The sequence below is a fragment of the Sinocyclocheilus rhinocerous genome, unplaced genomic scaffold, assembly GCF_001515625.1.
Source record: "Sinocyclocheilus rhinocerous isolate Xijiao unplaced genomic scaffold, SAMN03320098_v1.1 scaffold496, whole genome shotgun sequence".
Taxonomy (NCBI): Eukaryota; Metazoa; Chordata; class Actinopteri; order Cypriniformes; family Cyprinidae; genus Sinocyclocheilus; species Sinocyclocheilus rhinocerous.
This window is the reverse complement of record NW_015632471.1, coordinates 808,394-823,077: the sequence shown is the minus strand read 5'-3', so window position 1 is coordinate 823,077 and position 14,684 is coordinate 808,394. Positions and strand designations below refer to the sequence as shown.

At 36.4% G+C, this 14,684-nt stretch overlaps 1 protein-coding gene across 1 annotated transcript in view; it reads left to right on the top strand.

Annotated features, from left to right (window-relative positions):
* Window positions 1-14,684, top strand: part of LOC107742502 (ankyrin-2-like) — a 55,237-nt gene that overhangs the window by 14,430 nt on the left and 26,123 nt on the right. The window contains exons 4-28 of the mRNA XM_016555490.1: window positions 117-215; window positions 344-442; window positions 1,614-1,799; window positions 2,992-3,015; window positions 3,442-3,450; window positions 3,992-4,090; window positions 5,073-5,171; window positions 5,478-5,576; window positions 5,790-5,987; window positions 6,065-6,163; window positions 6,426-6,524; window positions 7,569-7,667; window positions 7,766-7,963; window positions 8,905-9,003; window positions 9,115-9,213; window positions 9,306-9,503; window positions 10,369-10,467; window positions 10,576-10,674; window positions 10,988-11,086; window positions 11,167-11,265; window positions 11,359-11,431; window positions 13,528-13,651; window positions 13,883-13,967; window positions 14,270-14,367; window positions 14,639-14,674. Of these exons, the coding sequence (XP_016410976.1) occupies window positions 117-215; window positions 344-442; window positions 1,614-1,799; window positions 2,992-3,015; window positions 3,442-3,450; window positions 3,992-4,090; window positions 5,073-5,171; window positions 5,478-5,576; window positions 5,790-5,987; window positions 6,065-6,163; window positions 6,426-6,524; window positions 7,569-7,667; window positions 7,766-7,963; window positions 8,905-9,003; window positions 9,115-9,213; window positions 9,306-9,503; window positions 10,369-10,467; window positions 10,576-10,674; window positions 10,988-11,086; window positions 11,167-11,265; window positions 11,359-11,431; window positions 13,528-13,651; window positions 13,883-13,967; window positions 14,270-14,367; window positions 14,639-14,674 (2,615 nt within the window). The remainder of the gene's footprint in view (window positions 1-116; window positions 216-343; window positions 443-1,613; window positions 1,800-2,991; window positions 3,016-3,441; window positions 3,451-3,991; window positions 4,091-5,072; window positions 5,172-5,477; window positions 5,577-5,789; window positions 5,988-6,064; window positions 6,164-6,425; window positions 6,525-7,568; window positions 7,668-7,765; window positions 7,964-8,904; window positions 9,004-9,114; window positions 9,214-9,305; window positions 9,504-10,368; window positions 10,468-10,575; window positions 10,675-10,987; window positions 11,087-11,166; window positions 11,266-11,358; window positions 11,432-13,527; window positions 13,652-13,882; window positions 13,968-14,269; window positions 14,368-14,638; window positions 14,675-14,684) is intronic.

Sequence of the window (14,684 nt, the reverse complement as noted above, 5' to 3'; positions counted from 1 at the left end):
CCCCCCTTCAGTGTTGTCCTTTTGTGCTTTTAATGATTCACACCAGTACCAGTAAATTCAAACACAAACAAGTGCACAATCACAGTGAATATGTATCTCTCTTTCCTCCTCTCCAGAAAGGGAACACAGCATTGCACATTGCTTGTCTAGCTGGGCAGAAAGAAGTTGCGAAGTTGTTGGTGAAAAGAGGAGCAGATGTAAACTCGCAATCACAGGTGGGAAAATCCTGTAAAATTATAATAATATGCCATTTTTTAAATATATAATTTTATTTAATATGATTAAAATGTAATTCAATAAAATGTTATAATGTTAAGCTTTATGGTACCTGTTGTTACTACAGAATGGCTTCACTCCACTTTATATGGCTGCTCAAGAGAATCACCTGGATGTTGTGCAATATCTTCTGGAGAATGGTGGAAACCAGAGCATGGCCACAGAGGTTTGTGATTGCGAGGGTTGTGTGTGTGTGTGTGTGTGTGTTTCCATTCATTGCAACATGCCCATACAAGTACCTACACTCTTAAAAATAAAGGTGCTTCAAAAAGTTCTTCACAGCGATGCCATAGAAGAACCATTTTTGGTTCCACAAAGAACCATTCAGTCAAAGGTTCTTTAAAGAACCATCTCTTTCTTACCTTTTTGTAATCTGAAGAACCTTATTTTGCCACAAAGAACCTTTTGTGAAACAGAAAGGTTCTTCAGATGTTAAAGGTTCTTTATGGAACCATTTAGACAAAAAGGTTCTTCTATGGCATCGTGAAGCACCTTTATTTTTAAGAGTGTAAAAAGAAAAAGTCTAAAAAGAGGAGAATATTTACACATTTCCATGCATGGACTGAGATTTTGATACCTTGCTTATTTTCTTTGTACATACATATGTGACCCTGGACCACAAAACCAGTCTTAAGTCGCTGGGGTATATTTGTAGCAGTAGCCAAAAATACATTGTATGGGTCAAAATTATTGATTTTTCTTTTATGCCAAAAATCCTTAATATCAAAGGATATTAAGTAAAGATCATGTTCCATGAAGATATTTTGTAAATTTCCTACTGTAAATATATTAAAACTTAATTTTTGATTAGTAATATGCATTGCTAAGAACTTCATTTGGACAACTTTAAAGGCGATTTTTTTAAATTATTTTTTTTGCACCCTCAGATTCCAGATTTTCAAATAGTTGTATCTCGGCCAAATATTGTCCTATCCTAATTTATTTATTCAGCTTTCAGATTATGTGTAAATCTCAATTTCGAAAAATTGACCCTTATGACTGGTTTTGTGGTCCAGGGTCACATATGTGATAGCATTGTTCAAACATGCAAGGTAAAGATTGCGTAAAACTGGATGGAAGTAAATTCTCAAATCCTGAATGATTTTAAATGATATTCATCCCTGCTAGAAATCCAGCCAATATAGCATCAGATGGTTTAAGGTTTTATATGGTCACTATGCAGGTCCAAGCTAGTCTAGGTGGTGGATCATATGGACTTCCAACCATTGGACTTAGTTTTGATCTGCATATTGGTCAACCTGTTTATAGCCTTTGGTTTTGAACAAAGAGTTGGTTTTGTTTGTTAATCTCTGCTTGTCTGTTGTCTGTGTTTGTAGGATGGCTTCACTCCTCTGGCCATTGCTCTGCAGCAGAGTCATAATCAGGTGGTCTCTCTGCTGCTGGAACATGACACAAAAGGTAAAGCCCGCCTGCCTGCGCTCCACATCGCTGCCCGCAAGGATGACACCAAGTCTGCTGCTTTGCTGCTTCAGAACGACCATAATGCTGACGTCCAGTCTAAGGTGAGAAAATAAATAGTGAAAATTTAATGTTCATGCTTTTTCAGAGATGGAACTATAATAATTCTGTGTTTTTTTTGACAGCTATATATAGATAATGCCATTGTTTTAAGGTTTTTTGGACATGGTGTCATGAGAGCATTGTGGTTGTTTGAACATTTGAGTATACTATTGATGTTTTTTCATATAGTACCTGTACAGTATCATTGTACCATGGTGTTCTTTGAACACTGCTAAACATATTGTTATACTATGACTGTACCATGGTACCACAGTTCGTTTTGAAGGATTGTTTATGAGTATTTTGAAGGATTTTATTAATTCAATAATCTTAAAGGAATAGTTCACTCAAAAATGAAAATTTGCTGAAAATTTCACCTTCAGGTCGTCCAAGATGCAGATTAGCTGAACTGAGGAGCTGATTTGGAGAAATGTACCATCATATCACATGGATCCTCTGCAGTGAATGGGTGCCGTCCAAACAGCTGATAAAAAAAATCACAATAATTCACAAGTAATCCACTGTATGTTTGTAATAAATTCATCATGCAGATGTTTTAAACTTCAAACTGTTGCTTCCAGATAAAATATGAGTCCTCGTTCCATAATATTACTTTCTCCAGTGAAAAAGTCATCTTGTCTGAATCAGGAGAGAAATATGCACCGATCAAACAGCGTTTACAACAGTGAAAACAGTCCAAAACAGTTCTAAACAAATATGCCGATTGATTTTGATGTGAGAGAACAACAGTGGATTGACTTTTTCACTGGAGGAAGTATTATTATGGATTATAGACTGGTATTTCAGTCAGAAGTGCCGGTTTAAAGTTTCTAGTTTGGACTCTCATTCTGACGGCACCCATTCACTGAAGAAGATGCATGGTGAGCAAGTGATGTAAAGCAAAATTTCTCAAAATCTTTTCTGATGAACAAATAAACTCATGGATGGCCTGAGGTCGAGTTAATTTCCCACAAATTTTCTGAAATGAAAATTGTGGGTGAGCTATTCCTTTAAATAGATATTTTCAACGAGGTTCACGCTAGCTATCTACTTGTTTCGGCTTTATTTAATCTTCACCGAATTATATTTTTGCTTTTGAAATTCCTCCTTTTAAGATAAAAATGTTAAAATTGGTTCAAAATGTCATATTAATGCTACATGCTATATTTTCCTCCTCATGTGCGACTCCTTCAGATGATGGTCAACAGGACTACAGAGGTATTAAGATTCTCAGCAGAATCCTGCACCTGCATTCGTCTCGGCTCTTATAAAGCCTAATGTGCTACTTAACACTGAATCTTTCTTTTACAGTGCATGGGAAGAGTAGAGTCTTGTCCTTTTAGATGTCATAGTGCATGACACATAGTTGTTTTTATTTTAGTAGCAGCACCCTATTTCCTCGAGAGGTTTTTGTGTGTTTCTAGCTCATCAACACATTTTATGCTTCTTTATTTCAATTAACGTTTTGAGCAGAAAATAGGGGTGCATTATGTTGTTTATACACCACTTATGATTTTACTAACAGACCAAACCGACGTTTAACTCCTAATTGTGCATGTGAACTCACTGTGTAGAAGTCTCTCGGTCACATTTTGCTGCACCTTTTTGTTAATTCTGTTTTTTAAATTGCACCATGTCTGTCAGAATGGAAAGGTAAGAAAAAAATGGCTCCATCAAACGAATGAGTAAGACAGACAATGCCAATTTCCTATCTATACTTTCATCTTTAGCAAAATGTAGTGAGTAGTTGCTGAATAACATTTGTTTGTTCAGATATTTTGTTCATCATCTTTTTTTCCCTTTCATTGTCACTGAGAAACTTCTCATCTGTCTCATGAAGACTCATATGATACTGGGAATGTGCTCATATATTATTAGATGTACAAATCTAATCTTTCTGTTTCTTATTTCATCGGTTTTTTTTCTTTACCTTCACTCCAGTGCATGGTGTGGTTGGATCCATTGGTAGCAGATGAGAATCCACACATTTCTTTTTCTTTTTACTTTTCCATTTTTTTCTATCTTTTAAGTTGTTGCACAAATGTGATGATTCATGGGAATGCTGCATGGTAGATCATGAATGATGGACGTTTAAAATCAGCTAGAAGACCAGCGCAGACATTTACCATTCTGTTTTCTTCTCTTCTTTATTCTATCCCTTCTTTTATCCCAATACTACTCCATCCTCTAACAGAGTGGCTTCACTCCTCTGCATATTGCTGCTCACTACGGTAACGTTAATGTGGCCACGCTGCTGCTCAACAGAGGGGCTGCTGTAGACTTCACAGCCAGGGTATGATCTTATATGGCTAAAATCCTAAAAAAAAAAGCAACTTATAAATTGACAAAATTAAATACTTTAAGTGATGGTACACTGAAAAAAATTTAGGGTAACGATTCACATCTATATTTTTTAACTTGAGCCAATGAAAAATAAATAACTTGCCCTATTCCCCCCCCAATCCATTTACTTACGCCACTGCCATTCCCTATGGTTTTGTGAAATGCCGCCACTGCTGCACCCCCTGGAGGTTTCCTGATGCCCCCTAGTGGGCTCCGACCCCCTGGTTGAAAACCACTGCTCAAAATCAATGCTTTCTGTAACAGACTAATATTTAAGCTGCTATTCACTCAAATCACACATTTATAATTTTTAGGGTAGACTACAGGGATATTTTTTATGTGCATGCTTTCTTTTAAGTTCTACACAATTAAAACTCTGTTGGAGTTAATTGAATAATCATGTGGTATGATGTATAAACTGTATCAGATTTCATATATATTAAAGGAATAGTTCAACTCAAAAATGAAAATTCTGTCATCATTTACTCGCCCTCATATCGTTCCAAACCTGTATAGATTTTTTTTTAATGTTAAACACAAAAGAAGAGATTTTGGCCAAAAACAGTTGTTGACCCCCATTGACTTCCATAGTATTTTATTTTTTTTAATTTATTTTTTATTTTTTACCCACTATGGAAGTCAATGGGGGCCAACAACTGTTTGTTTGGGGCCCAACAACAGCATTCCTCAAAATCTCTTCTTTTGTGTTCAACATATATAGAAACTTATACAGGTTTGAAAATTGATTGTGGGTGAGTAAATGACAGAATTTTCATTTTTGAGGTGAACTATTCCTTTTAGCAAATACTTGCAGTTCCTCTTTACTTTCCCTTGATTTTAGAAGACAGTGTGTTGCTTTAATCGTTTAAGTTACTATTTTTTTCCAAGTATGAAAATATAATCTGTACTAAAGGATGTACTGTTTTGTTTAGAATGGTATAACCCCTCTTCATGTGGCCTCCAAACGAGGAAATACAAACATGATTGCCCTGCTGTTAGACAGGGGGGCTCAGATTGACGCTAAAACCAGGGTGAGTATCAACAGTACCATCAAAATGCAGTAAAACAAGCACCCTCTAGTGCCTAGTGCTAACAGTTCAGAGGAACATTTCTTGTACTGTATGTACTCAATAATGATAATGCTAGCTTTTTGTGAGCTGTGCATTATGAATTCTGCTTTTATTTTGAAAAACTTAGGTAGCAGCTATAGTGTTTTGCTACATGTTGTCATGTGCATTTGCACAGCAGTAGTTTTCGTAATGCATCATGTATGTACTTATGTGTTTTTTTTTCCATATATACTGATTGTCTGTATTTATCTTCTCTCTGTTGAAAAGGATGGGCTGACACCGCTGCACTGTGCAGCCAGAAGTGGACATGACACTGCAGTGGAAATCCTGCTTGAAAGAGGAGCTCCCATACTGGCACGGACCAAGGTACATGAAACTAAGTGGTTCCATGTTTGTTTATATTTTTTTAATTAGTCTCCTATACTCACCAAGGCTGCATTTATTTGAACATTTTAAATATAAAAATGCATTAAACAGTATTATTATTATTAAATATAATATTATTACTTTTTGATCTAAAGCTGATCTGTATTTTTCCTCTCTCTTCCTCTGTATTTTAACACACACACACACACACAGAATGGCCTTTCCCCGCTGCACATGTCTGCTCAGGGTGATCACGTCGAGTGTGTGAAACACCTGCTGCAACACAAGGCACCGGTTGATGATGTCACACTGGACTACCTGACCGCCCTTCATGTTGCCGCCCACTGTGGTCACTACAGAGTCACAAAATTACTACTGGATAAGAAAGCGAATCCTAATGCCAGAGCACTGGTAATTCTTTGTCTTTGAAAGAAAGTGTGTCCCAGCATGTTAATTAGCGTTACTGATGTATTTTTTGTGTCTGTCAGAATGGCTTCACTCCTCTGCATATTGCCTGCAAAAAGAACAGAGTGAAAGTCATGGAACTGCTGGTTAAATATGGAGCCTCAATTCAAGCTGTCACTGAGGTAAGGGTCTTAGTAGTCTGTGACTTGTAATCTTGCGTACTATTTCTGATAACAATATCTGATTTGGCATGTGACTTTTTAGGGTTTATTTCAAGCCTAATAATTAAACTTCATAGAGTTGAATTATTCCTTTAGCTCATACAGGAAGGTTTAGAGTTCATATAAACAGAACTTTCAGAACCTGAAATCGGATTGGATTCATTCAGATTGACGAAAATTGGTGCATGTAAACGTAACTACTTTCTGTTCTCTTTTTTCCTAGTCCGGCCTGACCCCAATCCATGTTGCAGCATTTATGGGGCACCTCAATATTGTTCTCCTGCTGCTACAGAATGGAGCCTCACCTGACGTCTGTAATATTGTGAGTACACAGTCATCAAGATTGGACATGACTTGTGCCATATTTAAATATTTCTAATAAGGGTGCGTGATATTGAAAAAAAAAAAGTGTTTTTGTGCTGGTACCTTGGTTGGTTTAGGCCTTTAGTGGAGCTGAATCCAAAATCTTTAAATATTCTTCATATTCTTTGCATTGGTTAGATCACAGTAGTATAAGGTGTGTTATTTGACACCCTAAATTGATTTGAGAGCAAATCTTATATGTCAAATTCTTAGGTTTAATCAATAAATTAAATTATAATAGTAAGACAATGTAGAGCTGTTACCAATCAAATTAAATCTATATCAACAGAATCAATTTTTTTGCACTGCATAGATGACATGAGCTACATTTAATATGGTATTTAGATGTATTTAAATCAGAGGTGATATGGATTACAATAGCATAAATAATACTACGAGATTTAAAAATGAAATCGTGAATATAAAAAAATGGTTTTTCAAAATATTTTAAATATGAGAAAAAACATGCATTCATTCAGTAAAGAAACACTGCTTTGTGTTGCTCAGAGACACAGATCGGTTCTTCTCTGGCTTTGTTATGTAACTATTTTCACTGGCATTCTAATTTATATAACTTATATATGTTGCTATGTTATGTTGCTAAAGTCTTCGTCTTTTTGTATTGTGTTAGTTTAGTTGCAGATAACGATATTCATTCATGCGTGTAATTACCTTTCCAGACAAACAGTCAACTTGCTCTTGAGTGTCCACACATTCCAATATGGCGGACAGATTACGTGTAGCAGCCCATAGAAACAGCAGCTATTAGAGCATCTGCCTGTACATATCTATGAAAACAACTATTACTATATTATTCTAGGCTATATAATCATTGCACACCCCTACTTTCAGAGCCTACTTTTTTAGCTCATGCTTTGCCACACTGTTTTGCTCATGCAGGGAGTTTTTGATATCATTTGCTGTCTTTTCTACTCTCCTCTAAATAAACAAATTCAAAAAGGTCTAGCAATGCATTTCATGTACTGATTGTGTGTGTCCTCAGCGTGGCGAGACGGCATTGCACATGGCTGCAAGGGCAGGACAGATGGAGGTGGTGCGATGTTTGCTAAGGAACGGCGCTTTGGTGGATGCCATGGCCAGAGTCAGTTGATAAAAACACTTACTGAATAAAGTGAAAATACAGATTAATGACTACACATGAAGCTTTAAATATACTATATCTTTCTCTCTTGCCTCCAGGAGGACCAGACACCCCTTCACATTGCGTCACGTCTGGGTCAGACAGAGATTGTGCAGCTGTTACTGCAGCACATGGCTCATCCTGATGCTTCCACCACTAATGGATACACACCTCTGCACATCTCCGCTCGTGAAGGTCAGGTGGAGACAGCTGCAGTGCTGCTGGAGGCTGGAGCATCTCACTCACTCACCACCAAGGTGGGACTGCAGGGAGATCTGTGAAAGAGATATGGGGTCCTCATTCAAATATGTTATCAAATATTATGCAATAAATCTATTAATTTATACAGAGCCCCACACATGATATGCAGACAAAAACAGGGAATGAATTAGTACAACATGCCCACAATTTACTAAAATGAGGGATACTATATATATATATATATATTTATACATACATATACATGCATTTATTTGATCAAAAATATATTAAATACTGTAAAATTTTTAAATATTATTACAATTTAAAATAACTGTCTATTTCAGTATTTTTTAAATGTGAATTTTTACTTTGATGACAAAGCTGAATTTTCAGCATCATTACTCCAGTCTTCAGTATGCTGATTTGGTGCTCAATAAATATTTCTTATTATTATCAATGTTGAAAACAGTTGTGCTGTTTTTTTTATTTTTGTTAAAGCTGTGATTTTTTTTTCTAGAAAATGATGAATAGCTCAAAACAACAGCATTTATTTGAAATAAAACTCTTTTGAAAAATGTTATGTGTACTTTCTGAATAAAAGTATTCATTCAAAATAATAATAATAATAATAATAATAATAATAATAATAATATAATAATAATGTATTTAATTAGTAATGCGCTTTTCTTAAACCCAAAGCGCTACAGTAAAACAACAACACACACAAAAAAACAATACAAAAATACTAGAATTAATTAAAAACAAGCTTAAATGCGTCTTAATCACCTTTTTAAAATGATCCAGAGTTGGTGCATTTCTGATATTAAAAGGAAGTGCATTCCATAATTTGGGGGCTTTGAATGAAAAAGCTCTTTCTCCATAGTCTTAAAAGACAAAAGTATTCATCAAAATAAATAAATACTGACCCCAATTTTTTTTAAAGTAGAGTATGTATTCATCTATAATCAACTAAAGACAAATATCCTTCCTTTAACAGAAAGGCTTCACTCCTCTACATGTTGCTGCTAAATATGGTAGTCTGGATGTGGCAAAGCTCCTCCTTCAGCGGAGAGCACTTCTTGATGACGCTGGAAAGGTGAAAATCAACCTTTAATCATTGAAATCATTGAAATTTCATTGAAATTTATTTAGTAAATATATGCTCACTATTATCATTTTTCTTTCTGTCTTTGGCTTTCTGAACCAGTACGGTCTCACACCACTGCATGTAGCTGCTCACTATGATAACCAGCAGGTGGCGATGATGCTCTTGGATAAAGGAGCCTCACCTCATGCTACTGCTAAGGTGCAAATCTTAAACTGATAGCAAGATATCTCTGCATCCAGTAATTAAAAAATGTATAACCTGAGGGTTTCTGTTACTCTCTTCCTGTGCAGAATGGCTATACACCTCTCCACATTGCAGCTAAGAAGAACCAGACACAGATCGCCTCTGCGCTGCTTCAGTATGGAGCAGAGACCAATGCATTGACCAAACAGGGAGTGAGTCCTTTACACCTGGCATCCCAGGAGGGGCACACAGAGATGGCCTCCCTGCTGCTGGAGAGGGGTGCACATGTCAATGCTGCCACTAAGGTAAGATCTAGATCAGGGAAGACTACAGTATGTATTCTAAGCATCAGGCTATTAGCTATTGCTCATGAATAAACATAACATATTTTTGTCATCTAAACTGACTATTACAAATGTCAGCCAAACCACTTAGATGTAAAATATTTACTTGATGTACCTCATAAGAATGTGAGTTAATATTGAGAATTTAATGACACTCTAATGTCAGTTAATGGTGACATGGCATACAAGTAAACAGATAAAATATTTAATCTTTTTTTAGTTTTATTTGTAGCTAGACTTAAAGTGGAATCAAACTCTTTTGGACTTTTGGATATCAAGAAAATGTAATATTTCTGCTACCGAAGAATGTTAGAAATTACAGTTAACGTAGTGCGCATTGAGTTAGCAAATGCACATTAAATGCAACACATGCAGAGATGGAGTTTGCTGCATTTACTGTGAACTGAGAAACTGTTCAAGCGAACAGTGCTATATCACAATTATTGTGCAGCCCCGTTTATTTACCTTAATTTTGCATTTGATATAATTAATTATTCGCTTTTCATCAACTCGTGAACCCCCTGTAGTTCCCTCCCCCAGGAGTTCACGATTCCCAGTTTGGGAAACTCTGCCCAAGACCAACACAGATTTATGCACCTTCCTATTTAGAATAATTGCAAACAAAAAAAGACTTATCTCTAGCTCACTTGGAAATAAATTACTATTCAGATCATTAACTGACTACCAGAACCCATACTGTTGAATCCTGACTTTGCTAATATGATTACAAAAAAATATTAGACTATAGAATTCAGCAAGTGACCAATCAGAAAGAAGTATTCCAGAGAGCCATGTAATAATGGTTTATGATTTCAATTTTTTTCAGTGTGGTCTTACACCTCTACACCTCGCTGCTCAGGAGGACAGAGTGCAGGTGGCTGAAATACTGATCAAGCACGATGCAAACGTAGACCAGCAGACCAAAGTAAGCTTGAACCGTATTTTTTGTATTACCATGGTCTGAATTTGTTTTTTTAATAATGTTTCAGTATGTTACACTTCAGCTAATGTGATATTTGGTTGTTTCTTCTAGTTGGGCTACACTCCTCTTATTGTTGCCTGTCACTATGGAAATGTCAAAATGGTTAATTTCCTTTTGCAAAATGGCGCTAATGTCAATGCAAAAACTAAGGTAAGAGTTTAACATATTTATTAAAGTATATTCTTTCATTATGTGACTTGGTAACCCAATTAATTATTACTTAAAAAACTATTAATTTAATCATTTTGTAAGTATGAGCTGTGTGACAATGCATTTTGAGTTTGTGACTGAGAAATATCGCTGATGTCTATGACATTGTAATTTTGTGCAATTATTATGATTTGTAATATTCTATCAGAATTGCATTATTTTAAATGCTTCTGGTTTTTTTTTGCATTGCATTCAGATTGTTATTATGTTATTTCTGAGCTGTTTACTGTACTGATGGAGTTTTTTATTTCAGAATGGCTACACACCACTTCACCAAGCTGCTCAGCAGGGAAATACACACATTATCAATGTCCTGCTGCAGCATGGAGCCAAGCCTAATGCAGTCACTATGGTGAGCAACACACTCATACTCACAGAAATTATATTAATTCTGTATCTTATTTCTCTAACCTCACACTATTTCTCTCTCAGAATGGGAACACAGCACTCTCTATTGCTAAGCGTCTGGGGTACATCTCAGTGGTGGACACTCTGAAAGTTGTTACTGAGGAAATAATCACAACGACAACCGTATGTATCCATGCCTTTAAATATTAAGAATATCTGATGCATTCATAAACCATACAAGAATGTTGAATCCCTTTTTCATTTCAACTTTTGTAGACGGTGACAGAGAAACACAAGCTGAACGTTCCAGAGACAATGACAGAAGTTCTGGATGTGTCTGATGAGGAGGGTAAGATACTGATTTATAACTGACAGTGAAAAATTTAAGGGGGTCTGAATACTTTCCGTACCCACTGTACATGATCAGGATTTCATATATCTGTTTAAAAGCTGCTGTGCCTCTGTAGCCCAACATCAGATGGAGGAGGAGCTTTTTACTGAAGTCTCTATGGAGATCGAAGGTATACAGGGTATAGATATAGAGCGAACTGAACTGACCTATTGTATTACTAACGTTACACTTACTGCATTACCAAAAATCAGTTCAGTTCCTTCTGTATCTATTCCAACGTGTGGTTTGCAATTTGTGTGCTAACTGGAACTGGGATGAATATTGTGTGTAGAAAACTAAACTATGAAAAACTAACTTTGTTCTCAGTTATTTGTGCTAATCTGGGGATAATTTTTCAAATCATAAAAATGAGAATACTTGATATCTTGAGAGTGACTTGAGAGTCACTGAGTATTTTAGTTTTAGTAGTACCTACATAATGGGTGAACAGTGCTTGTTATGGTTAATATGTTGTTGGTTAATATAATTTATTTTTATTGTATTGTTTTTTATGGGTTTATTTTGAAATCTTTACTGTCACGTTGTCTAAAACCCAAATGTTAAGAATTAATGTTATTTGGTCTGAATTTTAAAAAGTATTTACATTTATATTGGGTCAGAAAATGAGAGGTTATATAATACATTGTCCAAAGAAAAAGAATTGAATGGCAAGTCGTGATTTGGGTTGTTTATTAAACTACAGCCAGGGCCGGATTTACGCATAGGCATTCTAGGCACGTGCCTATGCTCGCTCGTCCAGGGGGGCCCAAACACAATGAGAAGATATATAATATTTTTTGTTATACTATGGTCTATCTACAACAGTGAGAGAACCAAAACACCAGAGGACATTGAGCAAATAAATATAACAAACAATAGGGTAAAAAATGACAAACTATTTCCATGTTTTCCACCTTTTTATGAAAATCACATACATAAATTCTTTCTCCCGTTCTCTCTCACAGACGCACACACGGTACAGACATGCACTCGCGCACACACGTGGAGACGCGAACAGATTGTCATCAGCGCGGCCCTGCGAATTTATCAGTAAAATAGTTTCGCAGCTCCTGTTATTAACTCTAAAATGACGTTTTGGAATTTGCAACGGAAGGTTTATCTTGAAATCAATCATCTGAACAATATCTTGAGGTGTGGTTGTGACACCAGGCCGTTAAAATTATTAGAGAAATAATGCACTCCCGAAGTGGTAATGTGGCCATGACGCTGGAGCCTATTAATGGAACGGCCTTTCTCCATTCTCAAACAAATTAAGACATTTGATTTTATTGTCTGAATGCAAGCGCTTATGGCGATAGAAAACACTGTAACGGTTTCCACTGATTACGAAATATTTTTGTTTGCTGGGGCCTATTAATAAGGAAGGGGGACCCAAAAAATTTTTTTGCCTATGTCACGATAAGAGATTTACTGAAAAGGACAAATTAGTTTGAGACCACAATCCCATAAAAGCACCAATGGGAGTGGAAAGTACACAGGCGCAAAATGGGTTGAGACATGCTTTTTTGGGTGTTAAATAATGGTGCAAATACCAGAAATCTGACTATCATAAAACCAACTTGATCTCACAGCAATTCTTATATTTTTTACGAGGTGTGAATTTGTACAAATGACCACCCATAACCCTGTCCCTAAACCTACCCCTCACAGAAAACAAAATCGTACAAATGAGGTCGTACGAGTGAGGTTGTAAGAATTCGTACTAATTAGCCACCTTGTAATATACTTGTGAATTGGTCGTGAGATAGCGTTGGTAAAACTTAGTAAATCGTGTTGCCTGATTCACTAAAGTACTCTCTTCCCATACATTTTGCATCTGAAAGAGTAACTCCTACAAATGCACATGCAAAAATATATTTTCATCACTAATTTTTTGCTGTGTCTCTTTAGTAAATCCTGACAGCAGTTTTTAAACACCAAAAGAGTGTTTGAGCTGGTGCAACCTGTTAGTGAATCTGGCCCTAAGTCAGTAATTTGATCAACGAGTAGTTCATTGACGGTGTCAATCAATTAGTCAATGTGTGTATGAGCAGGTGAGGACACAATGACAGGTGATGGAGGGGAATACCTGAGAGCAGAGGACCTGAGAGAGCTTGGTGACGACTCTCTACCTGGGCACTACCTGGACAACATGAGCTACACCCATAACTTAGACCGGTAAAAAAATAAACCAATGCACATATACAAACAGACAAACCAATATTTTAATTTCCATAGACAAGTTCATTCCTGCTAAACAGATTATTACTGTTAGCCCTGCCTCCAAGCTCAAATCATTGTTTGAGCTAGAAGCTTTTTGTTGCCATTTTTTGGGAATTTAACTCTCACAAGTATAAGTGCCCACACATAATGCTGTTTTACTCACCTGTTTACATTGTCCTACCTCAGGTCCCATGAGACCCCCAGTCATCTTGCTTACAGGAGTGAAGGAATGCTGATTGAGGATATGATCACCAGCCACCAGCTTAATAAGGTGAACCATGAACCATCATACCTCATTTGTATACCTAACATTTGGCTCAGTGTTGTTAGCCATGGTTTATAATGCTAATTGATCAAATCTAATTGTTAGCATTGTTAAAATCTTCTTAGCTGTTCTAAATTAACTGTAAACCATGGATTCACAGGGCTTATTGCGTTTATACAACAGTTATACCATAAAAATATTTTTAGCCCACCCATTAAGTCAAAATTCACAACAAAATCGGACATTTTGGAACAATTTTGAACACGAGTCACGATGATATATTATAGTCTGATTATGTTGTTTGTTAGGTTTCTGCATTCTCTCGAGAACATGAGTCATATCGACTGAGCTGGGGTGCTGAACATCTGGATAATGTGGTGCTAACTAGCACTCTTCTGCAGTCAGGGTTAGTAGGTTTCACACACACTAAAACGGACATGAACACGCACACACATTTGCCTCCCCCCGTTGTACATGCTAGTACATACTAAGATATGTATGTTTAGTCAAAGCTGGCATTGCATCAGATGCCACTATTGTGGATCATGAATGATAGCTGCTCAATTTCCTCTCATTGTTCTTTCTTTCTTTCTCGTTTATTACACTCACGTCATCTGCCTAAATCACTCTGCCTCTCTCTCTGCTGTTCGTGATTGTGTCTTTTGTTCTGCTTTTAGCCGATCCACCCCATGCCTTGACAATGACAACAGCAGGTGATCCTCC